Source organism: Elephantulus edwardii, unplaced genomic scaffold (assembly GCF_000299155.1).
Source record: "Elephantulus edwardii isolate Elephantulus edwardi_28Jun2011 unplaced genomic scaffold, EleEdw1.0 scaffold00106, whole genome shotgun sequence".
In the NCBI taxonomy this organism is placed as follows: Eukaryota; Metazoa; Chordata; class Mammalia; order Macroscelidea; family Macroscelididae; genus Elephantulus; species Elephantulus edwardii.
The window spans coordinates 177,945-197,658 of NW_006399856.1; the positions used below are offsets into that span (position 1 = coordinate 177,945).

The 19,714-nt window shown below is 46.5% G+C and overlaps 1 protein-coding gene across 4 annotated transcripts; it reads left to right on the forward strand.

Moving 5' to 3' along the window:
* The first annotated feature begins 788 nt into the window (after nucleotides 1–788).
* Nucleotides 789–8,467, forward strand: PRKAG3 (protein kinase, AMP-activated, gamma 3 non-catalytic subunit). Of its 4 annotated transcripts, none has more exons than XM_006891886.1 (11): nucleotides 789–962; nucleotides 1,232–1,639; nucleotides 2,723–2,804; nucleotides 4,253–4,311; nucleotides 4,418–4,463; nucleotides 4,688–4,742; nucleotides 4,935–5,061; nucleotides 5,208–5,373; nucleotides 7,423–7,460; nucleotides 7,631–7,777; nucleotides 8,351–8,467. In XM_006891886.1, the coding sequence occupies exons 1-11, from the start codon at nucleotides 789–791 to the stop codon at nucleotides 8,465–8,467; spliced, it is 1,419 nt and encodes a 472-aa protein (XP_006891948.1). The 4 variants fall into 4 exon arrangements, with proteins under 4 accessions (XP_006891948.1, XP_006891951.1, XP_006891949.1 ...); XM_006891889.1 differs by having other exon boundaries at nucleotides 789–957; nucleotides 1,251–1,639; XM_006891887.1 differs by having other exon boundaries at nucleotides 789–945; nucleotides 1,233–1,639.
* Nucleotides 8,468–19,714: the final 11,247 nt, after the last annotated feature.

The window sequence follows — 19,714 nt, forward strand, 5'->3', positions numbered from 1 at the left end:
CCGCATATTTGGTGAGGACATGGTGCTGTGTTTTGGGAGTCTGCTGTTTACAAGAGTGTGTGTGTGTGTGTGTGTGTGTGTGTGTGTGTGTGTATTTAAGTACATGTCTGTGTCTAAACGGTGGGGATATGTCTGTATGTACATATGGATGTTGGTGAAGCTGGTGTCAATAAATGTGATGCGTCTGTGTATCTGTGTGTGTCTGAGTTGGGGTGGTGGGGTGGAGGGGGCAGGCCTGCGGTTTGAGAATTGAAAGCATTTTCCCCACAGACTTTGCCTGGAATATTCTCTAGGAGCTGAAGCACCAGAGTAGGCGAGCCTGCCCCCTTTGCAATGGGCCTACTCTCCCTCCTCCCTTTGTCCCTCACTTGTTGGGACCCAATTTTATCTCCCCCATCAGTTAGTTTTTGTCTCCCTCTCCTTTTCCTGTTTTCTCACTCTGTCTGGTCCTCAGTTGTTGTTTCTCTTACTCCCTCTTTTGCTTTTTCAGAAGAGGAGAGAGATCATCTAAAGTCTGAAGACTTGGGCACCTGTCCTGATCTTACCACATACTAGCTGTGTGACTTGTAGTCAATTGCTTAACCTCTCTGAACTTCAGATCCCTCTCTAGCAGTGATAGCTGTGATAATCATACTTCCCTTATGGAGCCAGTAGAGTTTTGAATGAGAAACCTGTCGGAGGAGAGTCCTTTGAAGGTTACAAATATTAAGTCTTAGTATTAGTGCATTTTATTTCTTTTGTTCTACCCCTCCCTATTAACCAAATAGGCCTAATTCACCTTTCCAGAGATGAGCTTCCTAGAGCAAGGAGACAGCATCTCATGGCCATCACCAACTGTGACCACCGGGTCAGAAAGAACCCTTGGGAAACGGGGGGCCAAGGCCTTGAGATGGACAAGACAAGAGGCTTTGGAGGAAAGGGAGCCACCAGGCCTGGGAGAAGGTGAGACCAAGGCCAGTTCTGTGGTGGTGGTGGGGGTGGTGGCTGAAGGAAGTCCCAGAGTGTACAGTCAAGCTGCCCATAATGTAGGTATGTCCATAATGCATGACCCAACCTTCATCTTGTAAGCCCAGACTTCCCAGAGGCCTAGTGTGACAAACTCAGAAAAACAGGACAGAGCTAGTACCTTGTTGTGTGGCTCTCTGAGCCTTAGTTTTCTCATCTGTAAAATGGGAGTCACAGCAGCCAGGCTTCCCAGTTGGCTTTGGAAGATAAAGCTACTATCTTCCAGAGTTCCCTGTCCAGACCAGCTGCTGAGTCCACTGGGCTGGAGGCCACATTCCTCAAAACCACAGCTTTGGCTCAAGCCACTTCTCTGCCCCCAGCAGGCCCTCCACCCACAGGCTGGGACTTCCTGCAGCCTGACTGTGCCATCTCAGGTGTGGGCTCCAGCACAGACGATCTGGAGTTGGGCATAGAATTCCCGGCCATGGCACCCTGGGGATATGAGCTTGAAGGCCTGGTAGAAGAGAAGTTGGCTCTGTGCCCATCTCCAAAGGCCCCACTGCCCAAGCTGGGCTGGGATGATGAGCTGCAGAAGCCCGGGGCCCAGGTCTACATGCACTTCATGCAGGAGCACACCTGCTACGATGCCATGGCAACCAGCTCCAAGCTGGTCATCTTCGACACCACACTGGAGGTGAGGCACAGCTCTGCCCCCACCAAGCTCACTTCTATAGCACTGCACCACCACTACTGTTCCTCTGCATGTCCCCTTCAAGGGCTCCTTCTCAGCTCAATGGAAACCAGTGGGCAGATGAAGCACTTCTGCTTTCTTTGCCCGTTCCCTGACATCGCACTATTGCCATCAGTGCGTTGCACTGGGGATATGAGTGGATGCTCTCCCCTGCCTGTTTCAGAGCATTGCTCAGACATTCACTGTAAACGCCAACACTTCAGAACAACAACAACAATATGTAAAACACAGCTGAGCTGCTCAGGACAAGGAGTAGGAAACTTTTGGTAACAGGAAAATAGCATGAATTTTGATCTCTGCTTTTTTTGCCAACTTGTTATAATATAGCTGTAGTTGTAACCATCGTTGCAGGAGAGCAGTGTTCCCAACACACTGCATCTGTATTGCCCCCAGTATGGGATGTGATTCTAGTTTCATAAGCAAAAACTTGTTTTAGTCTTTTTATATTCATTTTAAAATGCATTAGAAAAAAAAATAATACATGTCTTAGGGTGAAGCTCAAAACTAGCCCGTTCAAGTTTATCTAGAGAAAAAAGATTGTAGATATTAAATAATTACAGAAAGGCTTCAGGCCTTTTGTTCATAGGGTCACTATGCGTGGTGCTCGACTTGAAGGTAATCAACAACAACATGCCCATAGGACTTCTAGAGACAATGCTCACACAGCTTACAAGTGGGAATACTTAGTTTTCAAATACCCTCGTTTAGCTAGTGAGGGGTCACATAGCACCTCTGGTCACAAGCATTCTGGTCTCCACTGTCCAGGGGGCTGACAATGATCATTTCTAAGTGTGCTGTGACATGGGAAAGGGAGGCAATATAGAGTCTTGTGGTGGTCAGCATGCCCACTGGGATGGGAAGGGAGGGGTCACCTAGAGGAGGACCTGGGAGAAGGTCTCGTGAAAGAATCCCGGGTGGGACGGAGGGGCCAGAGGGAAGATGGGCAGGTGCCCAGTGAAGGGCAAGTGGGGGAAAGGGGAGGACTTTCTCAAGATTCACACGGGACCATCCCTCTGTTCCCTTCAGATCAAGAAGGCCTTCTTTGCCCTGGTGGCCAATGGAGTGCGGGCAGCTCCTCTGTGGGACAGCAAGAAGCAGAGCTTTGTGGGTGAGTGGGAACCAGGAAGATGAGGTGGGTGAGGAGCAGGAAGGAAGGGCCCTAGCAGAGCCTTAGGCTGAATCAGGCCAGGGCGAGTGTGAGGGAAACCCAGCCCAGGTCTTCCTGTGGCTGGCGGGGAGACACTGGGGCTGTTTCCCCATCTGAGGAAGAACCGTGACCCACTCACTCCTCCCAGTTCTGCCTCCCTAGGCATCTGTGCTGTAGACGCTAGAAGAGAAAGAAAGGGACAGGATAGTGCCGTTAGGTGCCACTGAAGCCACTACGACTCGTAGCGACCCTACAAACAACAGATCTGCCCCAGCCCTGTCCGGTGCCATCCTTGGAACCGCTCCACACTCACGCCCGCTGTTGCAGTCACTGTGTCTGTCAGTCCACCTCGTTAAGGGTTTTCCTCTCTCTTGCGGATGCCGACCCTCCACGTTTCCCAGCATGATGTCTTTTTCCAAGGACTGACCTCCTGACAACATGCCCAAAGTGTGTAAGACCAAGTCTCAGCATCCTTGCCTGGAGAGAGCATGCGGGCTGCACTCCCTCCGGGACATTTCGTTCATTTGTTCGGCAGTCCGTGGAACAGCCAATAGTCCTTGCTAACATCACAACTCGAAGGCATCCACTCTTCTTCGATCTCCCTTTCATTGCCAATTTTCATAGCCATACGAAGCAATTGAAAATACTGTGACCTGAGTCAGGCACTCTTTAGTCTTTATATCCTTGCTTTTTAACAAGAATGTTGTTGTTGTTATGTGCTGTCAAGTTGCCTGTGACTCATAGCGACCTTATATACAACAGCCCTAAACTCTGCTCTGTCCTGTGCCAATTGCACAGTCTCTGACACTCCCATCCCGATTACCCCAGTCACTGAATCAATCCACCTCATAGAGGGCCTTCCCCTCCTGCGCTGTCCCTCCACCCTCCCAAGCATGACGTCCCTCTCCAAGGACCGGTCTCTCCTTACAACATGTCCAAAGTATGTTAGACGAAGCCCTTCCGCAAGATGAAGAAGCAGGACTGATCATCCACTTCTGAATCAGTAGGCCCTAGAAGACCCTTAAAAACCCTAGGTTATTCTTCTTACATAGACACGCTACTGCTCATCTGCTGATCTGCTGTCCTGTAGCAGCTTGCGAGTTTGCTGTGGTGTTGGAAGCGATATCACCAGTATTTCCAAGACCAGCAGGGTCACCCAAGGTGGACAGGCTTCAGTAGAGCTTCCAAAAGAAGACTAAAAAGTTGACAGGAGAATAGAAGGGGGGAAAGAAAAATTCAAGCAGGAAGAATATGATGGAGAACCCCGTTTCTTAGGCACTAAGTCTGTCCTATGCTCCTCTCTGCAAAACCTGCACTGTCTCAGCATCAGGGCGTGAGCGAGGCAGGAGTGCCCGACTGTTCAACCGGCCTCCCTTCAAAAGCTGCCTCCTCCCCTTCCACCCCTGCAGGGATGCTGACCATCACAGACTTCATCCTGGTGCTCCACCGCTATTACAGATCCCCCCTGGTGAGGATGGATTGGGAGTCCTGGGAGACCTAGACGGGCTGGGCAGAGGGGAGTTGGGGGCCCTGGGCTCATGTCTGACTTCCCAGAGGGTTGTTGATGGTTCTAGGTACAGATCTACGAGATTGAAGAACATAAGATCGAGACCTGGAGGGGTGAGCAAGAAAGAGGGGCCCGAGGAGGCCTTTGAGGGGCTGAGGGTGTCAGTGGGAGGGTTGAACAGTGGGCAGTTCCCAGAGGGATCTGGGAAGAGTGGCTGGAAGCCTCGGGTGCCTGAAGGAAGGGATGAAATCTGAGGCTACAGAGTAAAAACTAGGCTTGCAGGTGGGAGGGTCGGGGATGGCCAGCTCCCCAAGTCTGACTCCACCTTCCTCTGCAGAGATATACCTGCAAGGCTGCTTCAAGCCTCTGGTCTCCATCTCTCCCAATGACAGGTGAGGTCTCAACCCCACCCCGGCTCACTCTAGCCTTGCTCAGTCTTCTTCCCTGGCCCCACTCAGTTCTGAACACACCTCTTCATCCTGGTGACAGGCAGGTTGGCTTGGCCCTCTGTGTTCTTCGTTAGGGAAAGGATAGAAGTATCTCTCCCCAGGCTGCCCCTACGACTCACTGTCCCACCTCCACAGCCTGTTCGATGCTGTCTACACCCTCATCAAGAACCGAATTCATCGTCTGCCCATCCTGGACCCGGTTTCAGGCACTGTGCTCCACATTCTCACCCACAAGCGACTGCTTAAGTTCCTGCACATCTTTGTGAGCCTGGCAGGGGAGGAGGGTGGGGAGCATGGGGGTGCAGTCATCAAGCTAAGGCTCCCAACCCCCAGGACTGGGCAGTGAGGAGCCCACTCAGGTGGGGGCACTTGAGTCCTGATCGCCCATCTCCTCCCAACCCCACCTAGGGCGCCCTGCTGCCCCAGCCCTCCTTCCTCTCCCGAACCATCCAAGATTTGGGCATCGGCACATTCCGAGACTTGGCTGTGGTGCTGGAAACGGCCCCTGTCTTGACCGCCCTGGACATCTTTGTGGATCGGCGTGTGTCAGCACTGCCTGTGGTCAACGAATCTGGTACCACATCCCAAACACGCACACAATCCTGCTCTCTGGCTGGGGTGGGATGAGGAAGGGGCCAGTGAGGTAGACATAGACAGGGGTGTTGGGGGACCAGCCTGGGACCTAGGCATTCCAGGAAGAGATGGAGTGGAGTAATAATTAAGCACTGGACAGATAACACAATGGTGGGCAGTTCAAATCCATTAACTGCGCTGGAGAACAGACTTGGAGACTTGCTCCCTGTGAGGCAATTCTGCTTGTCCTGTTGGGTTGCTATGAGGCATATTTGGTTGGTTTTTCTGTTTCTGTGTTACCAAATAGCTTCAGGTCTGCCACATGGCACAAAAAAAATGAATCTTCAAGACTGTGTATGGGGTGGGAAAGCACAAGGGTTTTTTTTTCATTACGTACAAGAATAGAGAAGACTGGACATGATGCTCAGAAGGGTGGAAGGACAGTGCAGAAGAGGAAGACCTCGGATGAGATTGATTGACATTGGGGTAATGGGAGTAGGTGTATCAGGGACGGTGAGACTGGCTCTGGACAGGGAAGCGTTCACAGCTGTCGTTCATGGCATGACAATGAGTTGCAAGTGACCCAGCTGCACAGGCACATAATAGCAACAACAACAACACAGAGAAGACAAGGTCTGAGTTTCCCAAATCGGTCTCCCTGTCTTGAAGGCTGCAGCAGATGAAGGGCGTATGTAGAGGAAGGACAGGATATCTGAATATAGGGAATTGTTTGTCTCTTCTCTTGCCCAAGTACCCTGATCAGTGGTCACGCTGCAGACTAGTTGCTCAGGTCTGATCAATCCTCCAGAGACACTTGGCACCATCCATATGCTGCCACTTCAGTGGGACCTTAACTCCTGCCCTAACTGCAGGAACCAGATAGGAAACGGCAATAAAAGGCTTTCAAGGAGAGCTTAAAGGATAAGAAGTGGTTAATAAGAAAGCTAACTACCGACTGTTATCTTAAAAGAAAGTCCTTTTGGAACTAACTCATAGCTGACTCTCCAGTGGGTTTTCAGAGGCAGTAAATGCATAGAAGGAGATTGCCCATCTATTTCCCTCAAGCAGTTGATGGATTTGAACTGCTTGCCTTTGGGTTGGCAGTGTAACTCCTTACCCACTAGGCCACCAGAGCTCCCTTTTTCTGTCTTAAGGTATGATAAAATGCTAATCTTATACCAGGAGTTCCGTGGCCTAGGAAAGAGCTGCATTGTCAACCCAAAGCCCGGGCGTTTTGAGAAGTTGGAATCCCTCCAGCTGCTCCTCCCTTGCAATCCTGCTGAGTCGGTCCTGACCAGACAGTACACAAGGGTTTTACATTAACGCTTTCCCTCATTTCCTACCATCAAGTGAGAACCAGCTGAGTGGGCCCTCCAGTGGGTTTTCAGAGCTTTAAATCCCAAGGACAAGATTGCCTATCTTTCTCCTGTGGAGCCGCTGGGGGTTTCAGAACTCACCACTTTTGGATTAGCAGCACTCTTCGGTGTGGACTACGTCAGCAGAGCAGAGGGCCGTAAACTGTTAGTCCCATGTAGAGAGTCCTTTTACCCGAGATATTCTAAGAGGTCAGGGTTTTATTACTTTATTGTCAGTTGCACCTTAAATCTCTTTTAATCTAGAACAGTTTCTCCTTAATTTGCATAGAGATGTGTTGAAAGGTTAGGTCAGTTCTGTGAAATATCGCACCGCCATGGTTAGTTTGTTTGCTGTCTGCAGTAGCCTTTACCATGTTCCTCGACCCCTGTGCTTCCTAGCAATGAGACGTTAGATCTAAAGATGATCAGATTCGGTTACGCATTTGGGGCTAGACTATTTACAGGCGATGTATAGACCCTGTCTCGTGTTATGGCGGAAAGCACAATGTCAGGCTGCCTGACTCTGTGATACCAGATTTGATTCAGGTGCGGGCAGTGGCAGCCTGCTGCCTGTTATAAAGCCAAGTAACTTCGGGGAGGTCTCAGGGGTTGACTCCAGAAGCCTATCCCAGGTCCTGCTCACAGCATGTTGGTTCTCACCTGTCTCCCTCCTTCTCTCCCCCGCCTCCCTGCAGGTCAGGTCGTGGGTCTCTACTCCCGCTTTGATGTGATTGTAAGTGTCTGTGGAACAAGGAGGGGAGGCAAGGGGACTGCATGAGGCTTGGTCAGGTTATCTGGAGACAAGGCGTGCCTGTAGGCTTTGTAAGTGTAGGGAATGGTATCTGAGGACCAGGATCCTGGTCCAGACAGTGATTAAAAGTGGCTCTTCTGTCTTCGCTCCAGCATCTGGCTGCTCAGCAAACCTACAACCACCTGGATATGAGCGTGGGAGAAGCCCTGAGGCAGAGGACACTGTGTCTGGAGGGCGTCCTTTCTTGCCAGCCCCATGAGAGCCTGGGGGAGGTCATTGACAGGATTGCCCAGGAACAGGTACTTGTGCCCAGTTTCTGTCCACATAGACATGCAGAGATGAGTCTCTCATGGGTGACTTTGGCCTTCCCCATTCAGTGGGCACCTGCCCTGAACTCTCCTTTCATGGCCAAGTTCTTGGAATCCTTACCGACCTGCAACTCGTCTTGTTCATGATAAAGCCACAACCAGTTGGTAATCTCCATAACGGTCAAAGCTGTTCCCACCTGGTTCCTGGGGGACACCTCCTCATTCCCGGAGTTTTGTCCGATTGTCTCCTTGACTCTTCTTCTCTTAATATTTCCTTTTCTGATGAAAATATACATGACAAAATCCATTTCCATTCAACAATACCTAGACATGATAAGCGGCATTGGGTGCATCCTACGCATCATGTCACATTCTCATTATTTCTGTTCTTCTAGCTTTTCACATTTTTTTTTGTCTTAAACTCCCTGTCTTCAAAATTTCTTGTTTTAAAATGGCTGTTGTGCATATGATCTTTTTTTTTAAGAACATAGTAGTGAAACACCACCTCCTTACCTGCCACAGCCTCACGGCTCTGCCTCTACCTGACTCTGTGTGGACCTGCAGGTACACCGGCTGGTGCTAGTGGACGAGACTCAGCATCTCCTGGGTGTGGTCTCCCTCTCTGACATCCTTCAGGCGCTTGTACTCAGCCCTGCTGGCATCGATGCTCTCGGTGCCTGAGAATATCCACGTCCACACCTTCTACGCGGGGACGCCAGTGAAGGGAGGCAGGGACCCAGCCTTCAGCTTCTTCCCAACTCCCATAGGATGGTGCCGCTCTGACTCAGGTAGGCTCTGAATGGGACTGTTGGCACCAGCACCAGCCCCTCAGTCTTGGCTGAGATCCCAGGCCGCACACAGGTGGTGCACCTTGAAGATGACAGTGACCCAACTCATAGCTCAACGTCTTTATGACAACTATCAGTGTAAGAACTCACTGGGAGTTCTTAGGACACCACTTGTCACGTCTGAAATAAGGTCATGAAAGCCCTCGTTAAGAAGGGTGGACAGCGGCTAGGGTAAAGGTAAGGGTGGCAATGTGATTTCAGATAATATGGGGAGATTTATCTGCCCTCTTACAATTTCATTCTCATCTGTTTGGAATTGTTTTGGAAGAAGTACCTTAGTAAACCTTTGCTGGATGGGTTTTCCATTCTCACTAAGAATTAAGGCTCATCTCAGTAAATTGTATATGAACTTGAGCTTTTTTCCTGATGACACATTTGCTAGGGATTGTGGAAGGGTGCAGCACAAATTCTGCCCACCTGGTAGTGCATGGCAAGATTGAGGATCCTTTGCTGAAGGCTCAACTTCCTATTTTGTCATAATCTTCCCTTTTCTTTTCCTCATAGGCTTCTCCAGCCATTCCTAATTGCCCATGCCCTATCTGTGTTCCCAGAAGTCCTTGGGAATGCCCAGTGCATCATGGGATGATGCTCCTAAAGAGTATAACTGAGTCAAACCTGGAGGTCCTTGAACCAGGGCACTGGGATTACTTCAAGGCCATCTTTGCCTATGTTCACCTACAATTTCTTTCCATTTGTCTGGGCTCTGATGTCCCTGGAGGGATGATGAGCCCCCTCCCCCCCCACCCCAGGTTTAGTCAAAGACTTTGGATTTCTGACTTCCTGACTACCAGTCACGAATACACCCGCAGTTCCTGGATGTCACAAGCTGTTCTTCTCTGTGGACTCTGACCTTAGTGGTTCCTCACAATCCTTATCCCTCTTCTCCTACTCTTAGCACAGTCATCTCACGGCTACAAGGGGTCACCACGGAATTTCCAAACTAATTGTTTATAGAGCTGCCTGTCAGAGTGGGGTCCTCCCTTCCTCCATTCTCACCCAGAAAAGTCTTTTAGCTGTCACCATTGAAAAGGGTTCTCAATCCCCAGAAATGATCTTCTATTCAGATCTCTGAGAATGAACAAGAAAAAAACAAACAAAAAACCTGAAAGGAGTTGATAGGCACTGCAGGTGACAATAGTTCCATTTGTGTATATAGCATTTTTCCATCCCAACTACTTATGAAATCTTTTATTTATAACATAATAATAAAGAACATATTCATTAAAGCTACTGAAATAATAAAAAAGACATCCTGCTGGTATAGTGCATATGTTCTCAGCTGCTCACTTGAAGGTTGGTGGTTCAAATTCACCTGCCATTCCAAGGGGAAAAGATAAGCAGTCTCCTTTAAATATTTATAGCTTTGAAAACCCACTAGAGGGTGGCTGTGAGTGAGAATTGGTGCAATGGCAATGGGTTTATAATGGCAGTTTTGGTATATAATAGGCAGCCACAGGAATGGCAGTGTTTCACTCTGTAGTTCACATGGTCACTAGGATGAGTTGGACTGACTCAATGGCACCTAACAACAACATAGCAGGTGGAGGCCCTAGACAGTGCATATGGTTAACATTCTTGGCTGCTGACTGAAAGGTTGGATGTTTGAATCTACCTAGAGGCACCTTGGAAGAAGAATCTGATGACTGACTTTAGAAAAATCAACTCCTGAAACCTCCATGGAGCATACAGTTCTTCTTGACACACATTGGGTTACCATGAGTCAGAAGAGACTCAGTGGAAGCTGATATATAATAGGTTAACTTGGTCCATAAACTCGAATTGTTAAAAAAAAAAAACAAAAAAAAAACCAGAACGTTATTTTTTTCTAAAATGCAGTATAATTTTGTTTTGAATCTGATTTCATCCGGTGGCAGAAATGAACTCAGTCAATCTGAATCCTCTCACCTGTTCTTTGGGTTACGTCCAGGGGAAAGGAGAAGCTTTAGGTAATAATCGTCTTTGTTTCTCATCATCATCCAGCCATTCATGCCGGCCTCTGCTAACACACCCTGATTCTCCTCTGGATGTCAGTTGGTTGGCCGCTGCCATGCAGGGTCACTGACTGTTCTTGAGGCATCCTCATTCCTGGCCATACACTCCTCTGGACTTGAGGAAGCTGTACCAGGCCTATCTGATCAGAGTACACAAATGGCCTGGGATCTGGCTGTTTTCTCAGAGTATCCCCAGGACGTGTTGGGTCGACAGCTTTTCTGCCACTATAATTTCCCAACTTATCTGGATTATCTGTTATACTCAGCCCTTTTTCAGGAACCCCAGCAATGTTTGCACTCCCTTCACTTCCCTTACCCCCTACCAGCCTATGGCGTCTTTTTACCCAGCATTCTCTGGGGAAAGTAGCTCTGGTGGCCCAGTGGCAAGAAGCAGTGCTAAAATCCTGAAGGCATATGGTTTGAGGCTACCAGCTGCTCCATGGGAGAAGAATGGGCAGTCTCCTTCCATGTGATTAACTGCCTCTGAAAACTCACTAGAGGGTCAGCTAGGAGTTCGTTCCAACTCTACAATACAACAACAACATTCTCTGAAGAACACAAATGATTAACACACTCAGCTCCAAATTGAAAGGTTTGGATCTATCTAGAGGAACCTCAGGGGGCTCTGGTGGCTTAGTGGTAAGGAGTTGCACTGCCAACCCTAAGACTTTTGGTTCAAATCCACCAGCTGCTCTGCAGGAAAAAGATGAGCCATCTCCCCTTGTGCAATTTACAGCCTCTGAAAACCTGCTGGAGGGTCAGCTGTGAGTGGATTCCAACTCTACAGTACATAACCACAACAGAGGCACCTTGGAGAAATGCCTGGAATCTAAAATCTTGTGGCGCATAATTCTGCCCTGACACACGTGGGGTCACCGTGAGTTGGAATCTACTTGACATGATGAGTGATTTTTGTCCTCCAATCCATCATATATTCTCTTACTGTTATGTGTTCTGAGTTCTTGCAACTCACTCTGAAGGTTAGACTTTTAAATTTAAAAAAACAAGTATCAACTTCTGCTATGGCACCTCTCCACCATAACAAGGGACACTGAAGGGCTAGTTGTCCAGTGGGAGAAAAGGAAGTTAATATTTAAAAGCTAATCTTACCATATTTACCTCCCAGAACAACAAAGTGGACATATTTGTGCTTAGTGTTATGGATTAAATTGTGTCTCTCCAATTGTGTCAAGTTAATATGTTAACGTAACCAGATCATGATTCTCAGTATTATGTTGTTTTCCTCCAGTTTAAAACCAAATGTCTTTTTTTCTCCATTTGGTGATCTGATATAATCATCCTATGTGTTCTAAATCCTAATCTCTGTGATGTTAGGCAGAATTAAAAGAAGTTATGTTAATGAGGTAGAATACAATCTACAGGTTGTATCTCTTATGAAATAAAAAAGAGATTAAACAAATAACCAGAGATCATGGGGACTCAGTACCACCAAGAAAGAAGAGCCTGGAGTGGAGTATGTCCTCTGAGCCTGGGATCCTTGTGCTAAGAACCTCCTAGATCGAGGGGAAGATTGATTCCAAGATACGTATAGATCTCCAAGGGATGTCAGACGTAGATGTTGAAAGGAAAGAGAATCTTCTTCCTCCAGAATTAACACACAAGCCACCTTCTAGCACTAATGTCCAGTATTCAGATTTATAGCTTCCTAAACTGTGAGATAATAAATGTGTTTGCCAAAGCCACAAATATCACAATTACCACACTTGTGATATTTCTATTTTAGTAGCTGGTGGTCTGGTGTTAAGAAGCTGCACTGAAATCCCAAGGGTACACAGTTTGCATCCACAATGGATGATGGGAGAAAGATGGGCGATCTTTTTTTCATTCAGTTAACTGCTCCTGAAAACTCACTCGACAGAACACAACAATAACAGATAATCAAGACAGTCAGATAGGCAGCAGTGAAGGGGTTTTTTCCTCATTGAACCATCAAGTTCTGTTTCCAGTTTTATTATAACTCACAGTGCAGTGCTGATGCTGCCCAGCCCTGCCCGAGAAGGTCTTTGGGGTCTTGGCTCCACAGGGAAGGTGAGATGGAGTGATTGCTGCATCTGGGCTGCAGAAGAAGCTCCTTAGGAACAGTAATCATGGGGAGCTTGGGGGTAGAGTGAGGGTGACCATCTTTTGAGGCTGTGTCCACCGCAGGTTGCTCTGTGGGAGAAAGCTTTCAGAGGTAACTAACAATCCTGGCTTTAGGTGGAAAGGCCAGGATTGAGGAAGTCACTTTTCTCTCTCTCCTTGCCCCTTTCTGAGAGAGGACAGGTCTCTACTCTTCTAGATCCATCACTCTGAGGACCCAGGGACCCCCCCCTTTTCCTTCCTACCCCAGGGGCCTCTTCTAACTCAAGCACCCTTCTGACCGCTGCTCCTACGTTTTCATCCACCATAACTGCTAGAAGAAAGGCAGAGTTGCCATGCCAACTGAAACTATTTCCCTCTACTGTTGATCTTGTTAGGTGACATAGGGTCCTACTCATAGCAACTCTGTGAACAACAGATTGATTCCTTACTAAATGCTGTGATCTCTGTATAATAATCATTATCATACTTAAGCCCATAGTTGCAGTCATTGTCAATCCCTCTTATTGAGGGTCTTCCCTTCTTTCTCTTACCCTCTACTTTTCCCAACATGATGTCTTTTTCCAGTGACTGACTCCTCTTGACAACATGCCCAATGTATTCGAGATCAGTTTTCACGATCCTCTCCTCAAATGAGCCCCATAGGATACCACAGGTATAGAGTACCGTAGGAGAGTCAGTATTCTTCATCAACACCGCATTTCAAGATCTCAATTCTTCTTTGGTCATAGTTTATTACTTATTCACTGTCCAGCTTTCAGATGCATAGGAAGCAGTTGAAAATACTGACTTGAGTCAGGTTCACCTTAGTCTCTAAATTGATGTCCTTTCTCCTTAGCGCTTTGGAGAAGTCCTTGACAGCAGATTTTCCCAATGCAACATGTGTTTTGATTTCTTGATGGCTGTTGTCATGGGTGGTGTTAGTGGATTCAAGTAAAATATAGTCATTGGCAGTTTCAGTCTTTTCTTCATCTATCATGATGTTGCCTTTTGGTTCAGTGGTGAAGAGTTTTGTTTCCTTGATGTTGAGACGTAACTTATATTACATCTGTAGTCTTTGATCTTCTACAGCAAATGTTTCAAGTCTTCACTTTCTGCAAGCAAGATCGTGTTATCTGCATAACATAGGTTATTGGTGAATCTTCTTCCAATCCTGATGCTATGTACTTCTTCATATAATTCAGCTTTTAAAATTATTTGTCCAGGATATGGATTAAATAAGTTTGGAGAAAGGATACAACCCTGACACTTAATCGTGCTCTTGAGACACTTATACATAGACTAAGAAACAGTTGTTCAAACAGAACAAGGGAACACTGCATGGTTAAAGAGCAGGGAAGGTGTGTGTCAGGGTTATACACGTTTCCCCCCTTATACTTTAGGAGGCTAGAAGTCCAAGTTCAAGGTACAAGCTCTAGGGGAGGTTCTCACTCTCTGCTGGTTGTGGAGGAAAGTCCTTGCTTCCTTCAGCATCTGTTGGCCCAACATTCTGGAGACCTTTCCATGTTCTGACCCTGTCCTACTGGCAAGGGGCTTTGATAAAAAGATACACTCCACTTCATCCAGAGATTATTTCTTGGTGGAACCAGGCCTGGTGCTTGTCATCCCCTAGAGAGAAACTCGATGGGGGAGACTATGTGTAATTATATCACATCCCTCCTGGAGCTTGTCAATGTTTTCATTTTATGATGATTTGAGTAAAGGTTTACTTGAACATATGTTTGTATGAGTCACTGTCAATGACAGTTATCTACCTTTCCCCCCCCTTTACTATAAATTTATTCTCTCATGGTTTAAGAGGCTAGACGTTCAAATTCAGGATGCCGGCTTTAGGAGAAGGCTTTCTCTCTATATGTGGCTTCTAGTTCTGGGAGTTTCCAAGCACAGAAACCTGAGTCCAAAAGATGTGTGGTGCTCCTCGTTCCCCTTGTGTCAACAACTGAGTTTTGCCTGCCCGCTCCCTTTCTACCACTCTCTTTGTATCTCTCCATGAGACATGCAAGGTGATAGAAGTCATATCCCAAGGTCCCGAGGGAACTCTTCCTACATCTGGGCTGGATTAAGGATATTACTCCTCAGTCTTTTATTTTTTTTTTTTAAATAAGCATTTTGAGAAAGCGCCACACCACTTTCCACAGTGGTTGCACCCTTTTACACTTCCACCAACAGTGAATAAGGGTTCCAGTTTCTCCACAACCTCGCCACCATTTGTTGCTTGCTGTTATTTTAAATTTTGCTATTCTTACTGGGGTGAGAAAAAAAAGTGCAACAATGAATGAATGGAAATCCAAAATCTCTGAAAATGTTCATTAAAATTAATAAAATTTAAAAAAGATTAATAACAAGAAAAAAAAGTCAATCAGAACCAAAGTAATAATTTACTATATTTTCTTTCCATATAGTGAAACTGTGCACATAATAAATGTGCAGAGTGTAAAAAAAAAGCATTTTAAAAATTGTGATTTGAGTGGAAGTTTACAAGGCATATTGGTTTTGCATTGATTCATTCATAAGCATTTTGTTTTATAACACTTAGACAGTTATTTCTTTATTTGCATGTAGTAAATCTTATCCTCACAAGGTAAGTCCAGGTAAGGTAAATTAAAAATTTCATGTACGATTAGGGTATCTGCTTTTTTCTATAGGTATGCTGTCATCATCGTTGTTGTTATGTGTTATCAAGTCACTTGCAACTCATAGTGACTGTATGTACAATAGCCCTGAAACCTGCTCCTTTGTCAACTCTACTGTCTCTGACACACCTACCCTCATTACCTCAGTTACTGTATCAATCCATCTGTCTCATCAATGAGCTTCCTCTCTTTCTCTGTCTCTCCATCCTTCCAAGTATGATATCCCTCTTCTAGGACTGGTCTGGTCCCTCCTTGCAACATGCCCAAAATATGTCAGACGAAGCCTCAGATTGCTTGCCTCCAAAGAGCAGCCTGGTTTCACCCTCTCCAGAACAAACCTGTTTGTCCATGGCAGTCCATGGTATATTCAATACTCTTCTCCAGCACCACAGATCAAAGGATACAATTCTCTTTCTATCATCCCTAGTCATTGCCCAGCTCTCTGATGCATAAAAAGCAATTGCAAAGACTATGGCCTGGATCAGGCACACCTTAGTCTCCAGACTGACATCATTGTTCTTCAGTACTCTGGAGAGGTCTATGACAGCTGACTTTCCCAATACAATTTATCTCTTGATTTCCTGACTCCTGATACCAAGAGTATTGATTGTGGAGCCAAGCAAACTAAAACTGTTAGCTATCTCAATCTCTTCACCATTTATCATAATGCTGCCAATTGGCCCAGTGGTGAGAATCTTTGTTTTCTTGATGTTGAGCTTCAATCCATATTGAATACTGCAGTCCTTGACCTTCTGCAGCAAGCGCTTCATGTCCTCCTCAGTTTCAGCAAGCAGGGTTGTGTCATCTGCATAATGCAGATTGTTGATGAATCTTCCTCCAATCCTAATGCTACATTCGTCCTCATAAAGCCCAGCCTCCGAATGATCTGTTCTGCATACATATTGAAAAGATACGGTGACAAGATACAGCCCCGGTGTATATCCTTCCCAATTTTGAACCACACAGTGTCTCCTCGCTCTATTCTTACCACTGCCTCCTGGTCCAAGTAGGTATATTAGACTCTGATTTAAAAAATCACTTTAACATTTAAAAAGAACCTCAAGTATAAAAATAAAACCTCTTTGGCTTTGGGCAATCTTATCACATTTGATTTACAGCCTCTGCAAACCCACTGGAGGGTCAGCTATGAGTTAGCACATAACACCGCCTGTCAAAATGTGAAGCTGTAGATGGAATCTGCTCTGTTACTACTTCTCCAGGGACTTCATTTTTTCCGATCTTCTCATTCTTGCTTCCCTTCTGCATTTTCTATTTCAGGTTCAATTTCAAGCACTGTAAGATGCACAAAGGAGTCCTGGTGGTGCACTAGTTAAGCACTCCACCACTAGCCAAATAGTGTTCTGTTTCAATCCACCAGTTCCTCACTGGGAGAAAAGCCCTGACTGCATTCTCCAGTAGAATGCTGTTTTCAAAGTTCCTGTGGGGCCTCAGGGAGCCAGAGACCCTTGAGAATCTTCTGAAGGTGGCAAGGGGTATTGCTGGCATTGTAACCAGCTGTTTCTATAATCATCAAACTGATCTCCATCATTCCTTTCTATCTCACATCCCATAAAATTTACCCTTTCCAAGTGTACAGTTCAGTCACAGGTCATGTATCCCAACCATCATAACTAATTCTAGAACATCTCCATCATTCCAAAGAGACGCTTTGTGCACATAACATGCCCCCAACCAATAAACCAAGCCCACTGCCGCCAAGGCAGTTTTGACTCGTAATGACCCTTTCCAAGACTGCATATCTTTACAGGAGGAGACAGTCCTTCTTTCTCCTAAGAGGCAGTTGGTGGATTCAGACATCTACCCTGTGAAGACCCCTTTAGCTCCACATGCACGGGCTTGTATCGAGTAAGACACTTAGCTTAACACGTTGCCGCAAATGACGGTAATACATTTTTAAAAAAAAAAGTGTTTCTAAGCACAGTCGTCAATTTAAAAGTGTGCGGCAATGTGTTAAATGTGTTTACTTGCTAATCTGTGGTGAACAATTTCACAGTGTCTGCTGTGTTGGGGGCAGTTGGAATTGTGCACTACAGATTGGCAGGAAGGCACAATTGGGGCCATGTGTATACCTTGCTTAATCTGGCCTTACTATTAGCAGTCACTCCCCTTTCTCCTTTCCCCCTTACCCTGATGACCATTAATCGATTCCTAACCATTAATCTGTCTTTATGGGCTTGCCTAGTCTGGATCCCAAACACAAAAAAAACCAAACACACCCAAACCTGCTCCCATCAAGTTGATTTGACCTCCTAGCAACCTTGTCGGACAGAATGTTGTTGTTGTTATGTGCCTTCGAGCTGCTTATGACTCATAGTGACCCTGTGTACAACAGCTCTGAAGCCTGCTCTATCTTGAGCCAAGCCCATTACCTCTGACACACCTACCCCCACTACAGAACTGTTTACAAGGCTGTAAATCATGATGGGAGTTGACTTCTCATCTTTCTTCCAAGAAGCAGCTGGTGGATTTTGAACCACTGCCCTTTTTTGGTTAAGCAGCTGAAGGCGTATCAAAATGGAGTCATACAATAAGGGGACTTTTGTGTAGGACTTCTCTCACTTGGCATCATATTCTCAAGGTTTATCCATGAAAGTCACATCAACCAGGACTTCTCACTTCTTTTCTGTGCTTGAATGTTTTCCCATTGCACGAATATAATAAATCGTCATAGGTTGTTTTTGGTTGTTTTATACAAGATTAGCCTGTAATTGATTAACTAGGCTGTAGATTATGAACACTGACATTCTTGCACAGCTGCTAAAAAACCTAGTCTCAAACAACATCATGGAGACTTCTCCCCAGCCCCAAGTGCCAGCGTCAAGAGTGCATGTGATTTCAGTAGGTCAACCCTGCCGGGCTGAAGCATGCTTGAATTCCTCCTGGAATTCAAGTCTCCTCTGTGGTTGACTCTTTGGTAGAGTTTCTGTTCTCCTCTGGACCAGTCCCCAAACCCTGCATCAATCAGGAGCTCTCCAGGTGAACTCACTACACAGGTGGGGCTGGGAGCCTTAGAATCATGAATTCTTCAACATTCCTTCCAGGTTCTTTTTATCCAATACAGAAATGTTTGGAAACCCTGTGAGACAGTTCTACTCCATCCTGAGGGGTTACTGTGAGTTGGTCTGGAATTAACACAGGGCAGTGGGTCTGGTTGTGGATATAGCTTCTCCCATTTCTTTTCCCTTCTGTTCCAGACTGTCCTCATTCAAGGAATAATCTCTAGGTGGGGAGGCTTCAGCTCACATACCTTGGGCATGTTATCAGGAAAGGTCATTTCCTGGAGAAAGTTGGAAAGGTGTAGAGTCAGTGAAAGAGAGAGACCCTCAACCAGATGGACAAACACTGTGACTGAAGCAGTGGGCTTACGCACTACAGAGGCTATGAGGAGGGTTCACAACCCAGGTACCGAGGGTGACTATGAGTCAGAGAGAGCACTTGGCAGAGCCTCATAACAACAGGTGGTGGACAAGAAGTCGATGCTGGGATCCAAAGAGAAAGAACCACAGTTTGTGCCCTCCAGGGTGGTCACTGCTACTGGGGAGATTGTCCGCAACAAGGTGACAGTGTAAAGTGTCAGGGGCCAGAGGAGGGCACCACAGGGAGTGCCTGGGAGTGCCCAGAGAGGTCAGCGGAGGCTTCAGGCTTCGCAGAAGCAGTGACATTTGAGCTGTGTCCTAGGGAAGAGGAAGTTCTCTGGGATGACATGACAGTTGGTCAAGAGCATGTTCCAAGAAGAGGAACACCAAGTACAAAGTATTGAGGCCAGAAAAAGCATAATGAGCTCAGGGAACTGCAAGGAGTTCAGGCTCAGCTATGGGAAACGGGTGGGGGCTGCTAGTGTTGGTAACGGTGCAAGAAGGCTGAGGGAAGCCATTGAATGATCTGATAAGGTAGTGACATGATTCATAATGGGTTCATAAATCCAAATTCTCACAGGCAGAAGAAATCCAATGTTATTTTCCTTTAACTCAGCAGAAAGTACAAGGTCAGTCAGTAAAAGAAGACCCTCAATGAGACCGATTGACACAGTGAGCACGGCAATGGAGTTGAGCATGACAGAGATCATCACGATGGCACAGGTTCCAATGTGTTAATCACAGGGTCTCTATTAGTCATCGTTGGCTCACTAGCACCCAACTCAACTGAGACTTATTGCTAAGGCCAGGACCCATGGGGCTGGCATTTGCTGAGGGTTCAGGCTGGTGATACAGAGTACAGGAGCACATCACCAGCCCACAATCCACTTTCCTGCTGGTAGACTTCCTGTCAATAGGTTTATCCTCGACAGGGTGAAACCAGGCTATAACTTGGAGGCAAGGATTTTGAGGCTCCGTC